General features: G+C 48.5%; 1 protein-coding gene and 1 long non-coding RNA gene across 2 annotated transcripts in view; one reads left to right on the top strand and one right to left on the bottom strand.

The window, feature by feature from the left end:
- Nucleotides 1-124: 124 nt before the first annotated feature.
- Nucleotides 125-9,452, bottom strand: LOC117721339 (uncharacterized). The gene is made up of 3 exons (XR_013109472.1): nt 9,253-9,452; nt 3,559-3,764; nt 125-2,463 (listed from the first exon to the last, which is right to left on the bottom strand). It is a non-coding gene; the product is annotated as an uncharacterized LOC117721339 (long non-coding RNA).
- A 459-nt stretch (nt 9,453-9,911) lies between these two features.
- Nucleotides 9,912-14,195, top strand: part of Wdr62 (WD repeat domain 62) — a 40,072-nt gene continuing 35,788 nt past the window's right edge. Inside the window, 1 exon segment of the mRNA XM_076931613.1 lies at nt 9,912-10,186. Within this exon segment, the coding sequence (XP_076787728.1) occupies nt 10,010-10,186 (177 nt within the window). The 5' untranslated portion in view covers nt 9,912-10,009.

The following is a 14,195-nucleotide window of genomic DNA, read 5'->3' as shown; positions in this document are numbered from 1 at the left end:
ACGCAGATGGTAGGGGCTCTGCAGAATTGTTCTTACACTGGCCCAAGTGCCCTCCGCCCCGGCTCCTTCTCTACCCAGGTGCCGCAGACACCCTCCTGTCAACCACACATCTTCAGTCTTTGTTGGTTTGGAGTGATCTGGTTTATTAGTTTACTAGTTCACCTTCTACTCAAGCGGACATGAACTCAAAGGCAGGGATGGTTTGGGGCTGTGTCACCCCACAGCAGGCATGGCATGGCACACCAGAGCTCTTCAGAACCAGGCACAGCACCCCTCGAGCAGATGACTCTTGTTCTGTTCAGAGCTTTCTTTACAGAATACAAAGGGTTTGGCTTGGGCATGGCAGGGGCTGGCCACCCCAGAGGATGAGCGTCCCAGAGGATGAGGGATGAGGGGCAAATTAGTCCAAGGCTACAAAAGGTTCAAGTGTGACAGATGCTGGAGACATCGCTCCTCCCCAGGTGTGGGCCGCAAGGCCAGGCCAGGCCAATGCCAAGTGTAATCACTCTTCCATCTTCTATCTCTGTCAATATTGTCACTCAGTCACTTGCACACTGGATATCTGAGTGTCCAGGGACTTGGGTTTAGCTTCCAAAGTGGCAGGTGGCAGGCCTTCCACAGGTGATGGAAGGCCTACTGTGAGGAACAGCAAGGTCAGGGAAGGAGAGATGTGCGGAGACAAGGGAGCAGAGGTGAGGCCAGAGACAGTCATGGGGCAGGGAGATAAATGCAGGGAGGACCAACATGTACAGACAAAGCCATGTAAAGATACAGGTGAGGAGTGACTGGGGGGGGGGGAGCTAGGAAGAAGGGTGGGGCACAGCAAGGTGGGGGCAGAAAGTTGGTGGCTGTGGAGATGCCGAGATGAGATGGATTAGGAGGAGGCAGACACTGAATGGGGACAGGGAAGGAGAGAGAAACAATGTCAGTCCAGGGACACTAGCAAGCTCCATAGAGAGCCCCAGGCTTCAGTCTGAGCTCTGTCTCAGCCCCACTGTACTCCTGGGGCCCAGGCCATGGTCTCAAAGCACTAGGGATAGCCACTCCGCAGCTCCATCTGACCGCTGTCGCCTGGGAAAATGAATCCAGTGCTCTTTGTCTCCTCCCAAGTCACCACAAACAAACCATTCGAAAGCACTATTATGACCACAGTCTTGCCTGTGGGGTATGTCCAACACCCCCGACCCCCGCCGCCTGCCGGAGACTCCTCTACTAGAGGTACATGGGAGCTCCTTTCCGATCCCCTTTCTGTGAGTCTGGGGACTTCACATTCCACCATGAGGTCTTCTCTTCTCCCGGCAGGACTAAAGCTTGAGCCTAGGACCCGTTATCTTATCTGACCTTGAGCCAGACAAGCACTTATCACTGTGTTGTAAGGAGAGGGGAGATTTATTTTACACACACACACCCCCCCCAAAGACCAAACTGGGCAGTACAATATTGAAGCTACCCAGGAGTTTTAGACAGGCTGGAGGGGCTAAAAACACAAGCTCTATGGCAGTCAGGTAGGGCGCTTTCCAATGGGGACAGTTTCGTCCACTGCCCAGAGTCCCAGTTTGGCTCCTGGCTTTGCAGTTTTTATGCCTACTTGCTTTTGGACAAGTTAAGACTCTTTGCTTTTAGATCTGGAAACTGGCACAAGAGCACATCCTGGTCGCTGTAGTTTTCGGTAAGTTAAGGTCTAGCACGGAGAATGTGCTCCATAAGTTTCCTAACTCTGCCTCTGCTGAGCAGCCATTACTCAGCTCTGATTGGTGTTTGCCTGGTGTTAGCAGCTTTTAGTGCCTGCCTGCTGGTGACACGGTTGCACATAGCCTAAGCTGGCTTTGAACTTGTTGTCATCCTCCTGCCTCTGCCTTCCACTTGCTAGGATTACAGGCCTACACCAACTCTCAAGGGCTGTTTTGTTTGGAGGGTGCTGGATGGAATCCAGGGGCTGGCCCTTATAGGCAAGCCCTCTGCTGCAAGGTCACTCCTATAACCCCCACAGGTACAGAAGGGTGTTTAAACACTGGACCCTGGTTTAAAGCAGAGACCCTGCAGGTGGAGCCAGTGTCCTGGAGGCTCTCAGGCAGCACAATGGATGCTTGTGTGCACAGTCCAGCAGGCTCTCCCAGCAGCTGCTATGCCAGCTGTTCCAAAGCTCACAGCTGTGCCTGGTGCTGCTCTTGGTGCCTCTGCAACCTGTGAACTCACTCACAGTTGCAACACCCCAAGAGTAGCGGCTTGTGGGTGCTGGTCAGAGACTCCAGGGCTTGGCCCTGTGGAAGCAAGTGGGAGGGACAAGGGAGTCAGGAGCATGGCAGCTGCTGCCTTGAGATCTCCCCTGAGATAGAGGCCCCAGCACCATGAAATACACTAGGCAAGAGGCTGTGCTGCTGGGCTCTAGGGATACAGATGGAACTTCCTGTCCAGAAGGAAATGGTAATGCCACAGGCTTCTTGGTGCTCCTGGTTCTTGGTTCTGGAAGACAAGACGGAGAGGAGGTGTTAGGACATCAGAGCAATACCCCAAGGGGCATTCCTTTAGTTGTTAAGAGCTGGGGTCAGCCTCTACAGGGACCTCCCTTAGGAGGGGAAGACTGAGGGACAGAATCAAAGAGGGACTTGCCGTAGGGCAGAGGGCTGGAGCCCAGAGTCTATGGTTATTCCCCTGGTGGGGTAGGCTGGGATTAGCCTCTACAGGGGAGACTCCTTAACATGTCAGCTGATGCCCTGGAGAAGGTGGAGGTTACTGCATCAGGCCACAGGTAGTGAACACCTGACTACCACAAATAGGATATCCACGCCTGCCATACACCCTGACTTGAGGATATCCACACCTGACATGCACCCTGACCTGAGGATATTCACACCTGACATGCACCCTGACCTGAGGATATCCACACCTGACATGTACCCTGACCTGAGGAGGATATCCTCACCTGACATGCACCCTGACCTGAGGAAGATATCCACACCTGACATGCACCCTGACCTGAGGAGGATATCCACGTCTGACATGCACCCTGACCTGAGGAGGATATCCACACCTGACATGCACCCTGACCTGAGGATATCCAAGCCTGCCATGTACCCTGGCCTGAAGATATTCACACCTGAGGACCCTGGCCCTGGCTCCAAATTCATGCCTCCCACCTAGGCTGGCTCTCTAATGCTCACATCCTATTTGGGGGGCTCAAATATCAGTCATCTTCACTGCTCCTCTCATCCCAACTAGACTCCTCCTTCTTCCAACTGGGTTCTGCCATTGCCAGCCTCCAGCTCTGTTCTTATGCATGACTTTGAGGGAGGATATATAGAATATAGAGTCTGAATCCAAGGGAAAACATTTCTTTCTATCTTATCTATACAACAGGGATTCTTCAACAACATAACTATGTGTGTGTGCGCATACACATGCATATCTAAGAAACATCCCCCTACAGCTGGACATGGTGGAACATACTTAAAAGTCCAACATTAAGGAAACTGTCTTAGTTAGGGTTTTACTGTTGTGAACAGACACCATGACCAAGGCAACTCTTATAAGGACAACATGTAATTGGGGCTGGCTTACAGGGTCAGAGGTGCAGTCCATTATCATCAAGGTGGGAGCATGGCAGCATCCAGGCAGGCATGGTGCAGGAGGAGCTGAGAGTTCTGCATCTTCATCTGCAGGCTGCTAGTGACTGACTTCCAGGGAGCTAGGATGAGGGCCTTAAGCCCATGTCCACAGTGACACACTTCAACCAACAAGGCCACACATCCTAATAGTGCCATTCCCTGTGCCAAGCACATACAAACCATCACACTGAGGCAGGAGGATTAACAAGCAGTTGAAACCAGCCTGTGCTATAAAGTTAAGACCTGCTCTTATACCCCAACCCCAAAAGCCTAGAAATGTAGCTCATTTGATAGAGTACTTGCTTACCTGAATAAACCCCAAGGTTCATTTCCATCACCATATAAACTGGGTGTGGTGGTGCATGCCTGTAACTCTGGTTCCAGGGGATTCTATGATTTCTTTTGCTCTCTGTGGGCACATGCACACACATGGTATATACATACAGACACATACATACATTTAAAAAAGTAATACTATAATTAAAGGGAAATAAGAATGTATATTCAAGTTTGCTTATATTTACACAAAGAAACCATAGGCAGTGGGGCACAGTGATATACAGATGTAATTCCAGAACTCTGGAGGCAAAAGCAGGAGGATTGCAGGCTTGAGGCACTAGCCTGGGTTATGCAGCAAGTTACAGGCCAGTACGGCTTATATATAGAGTCCTTGTCTGAAAAAACTACACCAACAACCAGAGGAACTATGGGAAGGAAACATGAAAACCTAAAAAGACTAATAGTGAGGAAGTCGGTGGGACAGAGAGATGATAGACAAGACTTCCCTTACAAAAGCCGCACAGAGCAGGGGCAAGGGTAAATGGACAAAAGGGCTGACTCAGAGACACTGTGGCACACACAACAGAACCCAGGCACACAGCCAGGGAGTCTGAATGTCACAATCCCTTCAGCCTCCATCTGGGAGCCAAATGTCCTCACTAGCCCGGTGCTTCCTGGACACAGACATGAGACCTATTGACGCAACACAGAGCCTGCTAGCAGACTACTCCAATATCTACCTTCTTCTTTTTCCTTCCTAACAAAAGTCCAACTTTGAGGTCATTAGCATCTATCCCAGGTGAGTCATGCAGCCGATGTACTCTGGCTGTAGTTCTGGCCAATATACTCTTTCCTGTAGTGCAAGATGCAGAACGGAGAAAGGATACTTCAGCAGAATCAGAACGGTTCAAAGGAAAAGAAGAAAAATTATTAGCATAATAAAACCCCTCTACAACTAGGTCTGGTCTTTTTCTCTTGTATCCCTCTGGGTAGCAGCATCCATGATACTGGGCCCTCCCTCTGGACACCTATATTAACTGGGCAAGCGTTCACATTTCCATCATGTATGTTAACCTGGCTGGTCACACTGAGAGGGCAGAACAGCATGTTCTAAAGGTCTTTTCTCACTACCATAACTAGCGATTTCTTCTGGGTGGTTAAATGTATAGCTAGAAGACCACACCCCAGCCTCTTCTGCAGTTGCTGGGGACCGAAAATGACAAAGCCTCCCATGAATGGAGCTCCTAGGAAGGCCTTGTAAAGAGAGCTGGCTCAGTTTAGAGTTGAGACCTTTTTTGTGTTTCTTCCCTTTCAGGAATGCCAAGGGCTTGGGAGCTGGGGCACTGGTAGCCATCTTGGAGTCACAGGCTAAGGATGATGGAGCAGGAGAGGACCCTCATCATGGGTGATGCTGGAGCTGCATACAACAGAAACATAAGGGTGCTGGAGACATGGCTCAACAGGCAAGAGGGCACACTGTTTTTACAGAGGACTTGAGTTCAAGTTTGGTTCCCAATACCCACCCAGAGGCTCACAGCTACCTGTAACTCCAGGAGGATCTAGTGTCTCTGATCTTCCTAGATACTTGCCATCACATGCATATACCACACACATAAAGACTTAAAAATAAATCTTAAACCAGGCGGTGGTGGCACACTCCTTTAATCCCAGCACTTGGGAGGCAGAGGCAGGCAGATTTCTGAGTTTGAGGCCAGCCTGGTCTACAGAGTGAGTTCCAGGACAGCCAGGGCTACACAGAGAAACCCTGTCTCGAAAAACCAATAATACTAATACTAATACTAATAATAATAATAATAATAATAATAAATAAATCTTAAAAGAGAAGTAAACTCTTGTAAGGAATTGCACTGTTCAAAACCTTTGCTGGCTCTCCCCACATGAAGGGTGTTCATCTCCATTCCATCCATGAGCTGCTTACTACATATAATTGCTGTGCCTGAAGAACGTGAGTTACAGTATGATGGGCTACTCCTACACATGGAATTTCCCAGGAGCCACTGAATAGATCTCTTCCAAAGGTAGGCCCTTTGGAAGAGCAGGCAATGCTGTTAACCACTGAGCCACAGAGATCTACCCTGGCCTCTCCTTGCATGACCAAATGTTCCAAGTAAGGACAGCTCCTCCAAGCTGAGTCCCCAACCAAAATACTGTAGAGCTGGGATACCGAAGACCTGCAAAGCAGGCAGCATAAGCAAGGCCTGTATACCTGGGCTGTAGTAAGCCAGAGCTTGGGGTGTTTGTGCCTGCGAGGGTAACTTCATGTTGCTGGCTCTATGGACTTCATAACTTGCTTAAGCCACTGTTAGTTCAGGACTTTGTGACTGTTAAGATGTAATTCCTTAACAATAAGCCTCTGGAACAAATCCCAAAAGGATCTAAGGACTAATGAATGTTCTCTTCGGCTCCCAGGCAGGCTTTCAACTTACTTCCCAGAAGCCTTTTCCCACTGTGTTTCATTTCCTGTCTTGGAACCAGGCCTGCTCCTAAACCTCTTTGGGTAATATTTTTCCTATCTTTTTTGGGGGGAGGGGTGGTATTAGTAGTTAAGATAGGGTCTTTGTAGGCCTGGCTGTCCTGAAACTTGCTCTGTAGCTTAGGCTGGCCTGGAACTTACAGAGATCCACTTGCCCCTGCCTCCTGAGTGCTGAGATTAATTAAGTGTGTGCACTACCACACCTGGCTCCTCTTTCCTTTTTAAAGAACTGTTTACTTTAGTATTATTAACGTTGGGGAAAGGAATGCAGGTGGACAGGCACATACCATACATGTCGACCTGTGTGAAGGTCAGAGAGCAATTTCCAGGAGTCAGTTCTTTTCTTCCACTGTGGATTCTAAGGACTGAACTCAGGTCACTAGGCTTGCTCCAAGCTTGTACCAATTGTGGGACGGACCAGAGTTCACTTCCCACCACTCACATCACATACAGCTTCCAGCCACCTCCTCTAGCTCCAGGACACCAGGGTCCTCTTCTGGCCTCTGCCAGCATCAGTACTCAGATGCACATCCCTGGCATGTAATCATAAATTTTTTTTTTGGTATTTTTCAAGACAGGGTTTCTCTGTGTATCTCTGGCTGTCTCAGACCTTACTCTGTAGACCAAACTACCCTTGACCTCACAATCTACCTGCCTCTGGCTCCCCAGTGCTGGGATTACAGGTGTGTGCCATCACTGCCCAGCCACTATTTATTTTTTAAAGTATTTTAAATAGTTTTTAAATAATTTATTTAATTTAATTTAATTTTATATGCATTGGTGTGAGGGTGTCAGATCCCTTGGAGCTGGAGTTACAGAAAGTTGGGAGCTGCCATGTGAGTGCTGGGACCTGAACCCAAGTCCTTTGGATGAGCACACAGTGCTCTTAACTGCTGAGCCATGTCTCTAGTTATTTTTAATAGTCCTGAGTTATTTTTAATTTCATGAGTTTGTGGTCACTCCAGGCTATATAAGATCTTATCTGAAAACATACAGGCAAGACAAAACAAAGCACCCTGAATTTTAGGATGTCATCTGGCTGGTGCATACAGTTGTCACCACTCTCCTCACTGCTGTTACATTTCAGGCAGTACTGGGCACAGAAATACCCTGCGAGTGTGTTACTGTTGGAGGCCAGGTTAGTGGGCAGCTATCTGTGGCTGTGTCTGGTTAGAAGGTGATGAGTGGCTGGGGATGTGGACATGATGAGTAGTTTGCCAAGGGCTTTCCTTTGCCCTTGGTTTCCTAATCATTTGCACGAGCATCTAATCAGCCCGAGTCAGTTGCCAAGGAAGCGGCAAGAAATCGCAGTATATCAGCGGAAGTTTTTTGGTGCGTTTCTCTCCATGGAGTCTCGACAAATGCAGCTCAACTGTGCAATGTAATCCATGCATATCGTTATCGAAGAATTCTTTTTTTTTTTTTTACATTTTTAAATTCTTATTTATTTTATGTATGTGAGTACACGGTCACTGTCTTCAGGCACACCAGAAGAGGGCATCAGATCCCATTACAGATGGTTGTGAGCCACCATGTGGTTGCTAGAACTGAACTCAGGACCTCTGGAAGCGCAGAGGTGCTCTTAGCCACTGAGCCACCTCTCCAGCCTGAAGAATCCTTTATCATGTGTCCTTTCACAAACTTGCTTTAGCAGAACATCTTTGCTCCTGTCTCTGCTTCAGCAAAACGTTCCTTCATGAGTCTGCCCTAGCCTTTCACACCTGTGTCCACTTTAACAAAATGTTCCTTCATTCCTTCATGTGTTTGCCCCAGCAAAATATCATCCAACACTACTGACTTTCCAAGGAACCCTTAAGTTTCCACCTCAGACTGAAGCTGAGGATGACCTTGAATTCCTGCCTTTATGTGCTCACATTACAAGTGTGAGTCAACACACTCACAGGACATCCAGCGTCAAAAAAAAATCTATCTAAACACATTCATTGATTTAGGCAAAGATTCCCCTGACCCTCTCGCCTCTGCATGAGTCCCTCAAAGGAGAGCTGGAATATGGACTTGATGAAGCCCGCTAGCTCAGCTGGAACTCTTGTTTCATGTCTGCCAGCCATCTCGTTCATATTGCTGACATAAAAGCAACTTAACTGTAGACACACACACACACACACAAATAGTTTGGCTCAGAGCAAGGACAAGTTGACCATAAATTCTAAGGCGGCTTCTTCTTAGAAATTCCCCATCTGCAGTCTTCACTCAAAACCCATCAAAACAGAGGTCAGCATGAACTGTTTGTTATGTCTTAACTACTAAAAAAAACTTGGGAAAGCCAATCACCCTGCAGCCCTCCCTGCACCGGCTCATCAGATCCTTATGCTGTTTTTTCTCCCTATATAAACTGGCCCCAGAAAACGTTCAAGGTTGTAGCTTACAGCTCCAGGATCTGAGTAATCAATGAGTCTTGGGGTGTGTGTTCAGTAAACCAGCCCTGTTTATCTGAGGTAGGTTTCTGAGTGGTTTGTGCGGCGATTCCCAAACCCTGACAGACTTCTGGGCTAAAAATCAAACCCTTCCAACAAACATTTGATGGACAATAATATGTGTTAAGGCACTAGTCTAGCGATCTAGGAATAAGAGGAAACGAGATACAATTTGTTGGCCTCAGAGAGCTGGCTGACATTCTTGCAGTGGAGACAATGTTGCATACCTCAACTTGTGATACCACAGAAAACGGGTTAAAGAAAAATAAAACAGGAGATGAACAGGGACAATGAGGCGTCTACACATTCCTCTCACCCTTCCACTCACACAGTAGCAGTGAACTAACTAAACCAGCACCTTCACAGCAGAAGCTCCAAAGACTCAAAAGCCCGACCAAGCCCCGCCCCTCCCAGGGCCACGCCCCATGCTTGCGCTCACGTGTTGAAGCTCCCAGGCCGGTTGTCCGTGCCCAGGCGCCCCGCAGTGTTGGAGCCCCGCTGTACTTAGGTGTAGCTGTTCTACCCCGGCCAGCCTTGCCCAGTCCGCAGTAGCACTTAAATCTAGGCCGAAAGCCGTCCCACCCCCGTGGAATCTGTCCGCCTCACGGCATCCCACGGAGGAGCAACACTGCAACATGTGATGGGGAGGGGAACTGAGGGCGCATGCGTACAAGATCTTCCTCGTGCTACCGCGGCTACGCCCCAATCACAGGACGGAGAGCAACTGACTACAACCTTCGCCATCCTAATTAATCCTCACCATTTGCAAAAGCAAGAGTAGGGCGGTGGTGTTCTAGACCCCAAGTCCACGGTTTCCTGGCTCCACCCTACCCCTACATACGGGAGACTGGTACAGCTTGAATAATCTCCCGGGACTGTGGCAAAAGACAGGTTGAGGTCTTAGCATCATAAAACTTAAAAGCTGTACGTCTATGAATAGAGAAAGCACAGGCTAGAAAAGAAACGCTGCAAGTCTCAGGAAGCAGTGAAATACAGGCCGTGGCTCCACCCTCCTTTAGCCCCGCCTCTTCTCTCCCATTGGTCAGTAAGCTCACCCGGCAGCCTCGCGATTGGCCAGCCGGGCTGCCGGCTGCATCCAATGGGCGGTGGCGCCGGCTTTCCCGCGGCCATTCGCTATTTGAGTGGGTGCTGGCTACGGCTGTTAAGCGTAACGGACGCTGGTCTCGGACAGCTTGATGGCTGCTTTAGCGGCCGGAGGTTACACGCGGAGTGACACGATAGAAAAGCTGTCCTCTGTCATGGCGGGAGTTCCGGCGCGGAGAAACCAGTCCTCCCCTCCTCCTGCCCCACCGCTCTGCCTCCGGCGGCGGACGCGACTCGCGGCGGCTCCCGAGGACACTGTGCAGAACCGGGTGAGAGGCTGGTCGCCCTGTTTACCCAACTCTGGGCTTCTCTGTGCCACCTTCGTCCCGCCTCAGGGCCTCGGTCCCTCCCGTCACTTCTTCCCTCAGGAGGCTTCCCAGGCCCTCCTGGTCCGGAAGCCCCGCCCCCTTGGCAAAGGTTTCCCCCTAGGTTCGTGCTGGCTTCTGCGTTTGGTGCCGCCCATTTTTCTGGCCCACCTCAGTTGGCACATTGCTTTATTTTAGGTTTAACTCCCAGGAAATGTTTTGCATTTACAAATCATTCCTAGTCTCACTTTACTGTTCGGTAACCTAAGACACTTACCCATTTCATTCCATTTTTTTTTTTTTTTTTTTTTTTTTTATTGGAATAGGGCTGGGGACCACAACAGCAACAAGAGTGCCATTCCCGAGTCTGAGGGGCTGTTTTGACACTTGCCCTGCCTCCTCTGTGGCGCCTCAGGGTAAGGTGGCGGCTGATCTGGAAAGCTTATAATTGAACCAAAAGATCTTTATCAGCCTGAAAAGTCATTTCTGGGGGGTGAGTCAAGAGCCGGGATATCTTCTTGGTTACCATAGTAGCTGTTTTTTGTTTGGAGGGGAAAGCGCCAACCCATCTAGAGATAGTATATATTAGAGGTATCTGTATTTTTCTGGCTTAACTTCTGCAGAATCGGCTTTCTAATATACTCTAGGCTGTTCTTCTCTAGGTATTTTGTCCTGTTTACTCTTGGCCACATAAGCATTTACTTGCTGGCATACCTTACACTGTTTTATTTTTCTGGTCCAAAACCTGAGGTCTATTATATACATCTTAGATCCCTTGACTGGATGCGCTTATCTCTCAAAGGAGTCTCAAATGAATCTGTGCATTTGGCCTAGTAAGTCTTTTGCTTGCTTTTTGGGGAGCATAGTTTTCCCTTTTTGTGTGCACCATTGTCCTTTTTTCTCTAGGTAATAGTTGGTAGGATAGCTAGCAATCTGAGTCCTTTTTTTCTCCTGTATGTTTTAAGTGAGGCCATCTCTTAATCTAGTCCCATTCTCCAGTGGATGTCTCTTGTAGGCCCATAACCTGGATAGGCTCCTGCATAGCCACTTCTCAAGCCACTTGATCTGTCTAGTTATTGTCTCAGGCCACTGAGTCTCTTCTCTTCTGGTGTCCTGGGCAACAAATAGTACTAACAGTTGTCCGCGTATCAGGGCATCTAAGAGATCTAAGATTTCTTCTGATGTGAGCAGCCCTCTCTCTTGGTATACATCCCTGTGGACATGGGCTGTGGCAAAGGCATACCTGCTGTCCATGTAGATGTTAATTTTCTTGCCAGCCCCAAGTTCCAAGGCTGTTTTCTGCACCGACGTGTCCGGGGGAGGGGAGTAGAAGTTGAGCCCAGATAACATTTGTGCTGTCCACCACAGCAGCACCACCTTGTCTCTGACCAGCATGGAGAAAACTGCTCCCGGCAGGGGTTGGTAGGAGAAGTCTTTTCTCCACTCATGGGTTCTCCTTTTGGGCCAGTTAGTTGTGGCCCATTGGGCAGGAAGTATATCTGGGCCCCCATCCTGGAGAGTAAGTCTCACCCCAACAGAGGGTAGGGACAGTCTGGGATGACCATAAATGAATGGGGTACCCAGCCCATCTCTAGGTCTACCGTTCTTCAGGTAGTCCATGAATACCTTTTGGTGTCAGTGGCTCTTTTACTTGTAATGTGCACACTGGTCCTTTTCAAGGAGTTTTTTTCTCTCTCTTCGACTGGAGTCTCCCTTTTCTGCTTTTCCTAACTACTGTAGCCAAGATTCTCAGTAAATTCTTTTTCTGTTACCTTTTTTTTTAATCTCTCTTTTATCTCTTTTTTTTTCTCTGTCTACCTGTTATGGTAGACTTCCTCAGCAACCTACACTAAATCCTTTAATGACATATCCTGCAGTCCCTCTGCCTCTGAAGCTTTTCCCTGATATCTACTAGCCTGGTCTATAAAGGACACAGTGTGTACTGACAGAATGCCTCTATGAGCCGTTCATTCTAGAAAGGCTGTGGGCAACTCATCTGATCCTTGTTTAATCTCACGTGCCTTGGTCAAAATTGGTGGGGCCTCATGTGGCCCCCCTTGAGACCTGTCAATGGGATCTGGCAGTAGGCTTTTAGGTGCCCCTTACCTTCTGTCACACTAAAGTCCCAATCAGATCTGGTCAGAAGAAACCCATTGTCAACCACAGCCTGGTCAGTCGACGGTGCCCTCATGTCTGAGGGAGCATTCTTTTTTTTTTCGGTGTCCTCTCTTGCTCTTCAGTCCTGAAGAGCACTCTTGACTGCCAGAACCTACAAGGGTCTTGGGGAAGAAAGGGTTGGTTTTTTTTTCCTGTTTTATTTTACAGTTTCTTTATTCTTTGTGTAATGTGTTTTGCCTACATGTATTGCCACAAGGGTGCCTGGTGCTTCAGGAGTCCAGAAGAGGGCCTCTTCCTGGATCCTCTGGAATTGGAGTTACAGGTGGTTGTTAGATCCTTTGGATGAATAACAAGTACACTGTTAACTGCTGAGCCATCTTTTCAACCCCCACTCCCCAGCAACACTTTAAGAGTGGTTCTCTAGTCATTGCCTGGACACACAAATCTTTCTATAAAATGGAGATGACAGCCATACTGTGGAATTGAAAGGAGATGAAATTGTGACTGTGCCCTTGGCACACACAGTGTCCAGATGAAGGACGGATCCATGGCAGCTTCTGGTGGCTCTTTTTCCCCTCTGGTGGGTTTTGGTGCCTCAGATAATGTCTCCCCAGACTCTGGGTTCTAGGCAAGCCACCCTTGCCCACCAGGTCTCTCTGTTATGTAGTTCTGCCTATCTTGGAACTCTGTATGTAGACCAGGGTGGCCTTGAATACACAAAGATCCACTTGTCACTGTCTTTCAAGTGCTGGGATTGAGGGCCTGGGCTACTACGCCCAGCCCTAGCTGATCTTTTTGGGCTACCTTCTCTGTCCTCCCTATCCTTGAGTTCAACATGCTGGCCTGCTTTCTCTTTGCTTAAAGTTGTAAATTCCGCCAGGCAGTGGTGGTGCACGCCTTTAATCCCAGCACTTGGGAGGCAGAGGCAGGCAGATTTCTGAATGCAAGGCCAGCCTGGTCTACAGAGTGAGTTCCAGGACAGCCAGGGCTACACAAAGAAACCCTGTCTCGAAAAACAAACAAACAAAAAAATTGCAAGTCCTTTCTGCCTCCTGGATTTGCGTCTGATGAGTCCTTTGTTTGGGTGTTTTGCTATACTCTCTCTGGCTCCTCCTCATCCCTCAAGTCTTAGCCTGAATATTGCTGTCCAGAGAAGTGTTCTTGGATCTCAGCCTAGAGACACCCACTTTAACTCTCCCAGGGCCCTTACATGCTCCTGAAAGTGCCTGGGAGCTCTTGAACTATATGTAGAAAATGCCAGAAGCACATAGAGAGAGGGGGTACAGTAAGGTGGTCTGAAGCATAGCCTCTGGACTCCACTGCTTGAACTTAAATATGAATTCTGTTCCTTGTAGCAAGGTAGGAACTTTCCTGTGCCTCAGTTACCCTAGCTGTGAAACAATAATGCTGTAGAATCCCCCACAACACACATCTTATTATAACCCAGACTGCCCTTAAACTTCCACTCCTCCCATTTCCCAAGTGCTGGAATCACAGATGTGTGACACCTTCCCTGGCCTCCTCATAGGTAATATATCATATCATCTGTGAGATTCTGTGGTTTCCCATATCTTAAGCCTCAGAACAACACCTGGCAGGCCCATTGCAGGTGCTCTATCAGTGTCAGTCAGCACTGTTGTTACTGTGCTTTGGGTTGTGTCATTTGTTTCTCATTTTGACATGCACATCCCAGAGATCATCTGGTTTGCAAAAGCTGTATTCTGAAAATGTCCTGTTACACTAAAGCCCAGTAAAACTAAGTAACCATGAGTGCCGTTGCCTGATTGTCTGTGCCAGAATCCTGGCAGTTCCTCTTTCTAGATGGGCAGCTGCTCTGGGGCTTTGTTCGGTCATC

The sequence above is a fragment of the Arvicanthis niloticus genome, chromosome 1 (genome assembly GCF_011762505.2).
Source record: "Arvicanthis niloticus isolate mArvNil1 chromosome 1, mArvNil1.pat.X, whole genome shotgun sequence".
Taxonomy (NCBI): domain Eukaryota; kingdom Metazoa; phylum Chordata; class Mammalia; order Rodentia; family Muridae; genus Arvicanthis; species Arvicanthis niloticus.
This window is presented reverse-complemented; position numbering and strand designations above follow the sequence as displayed.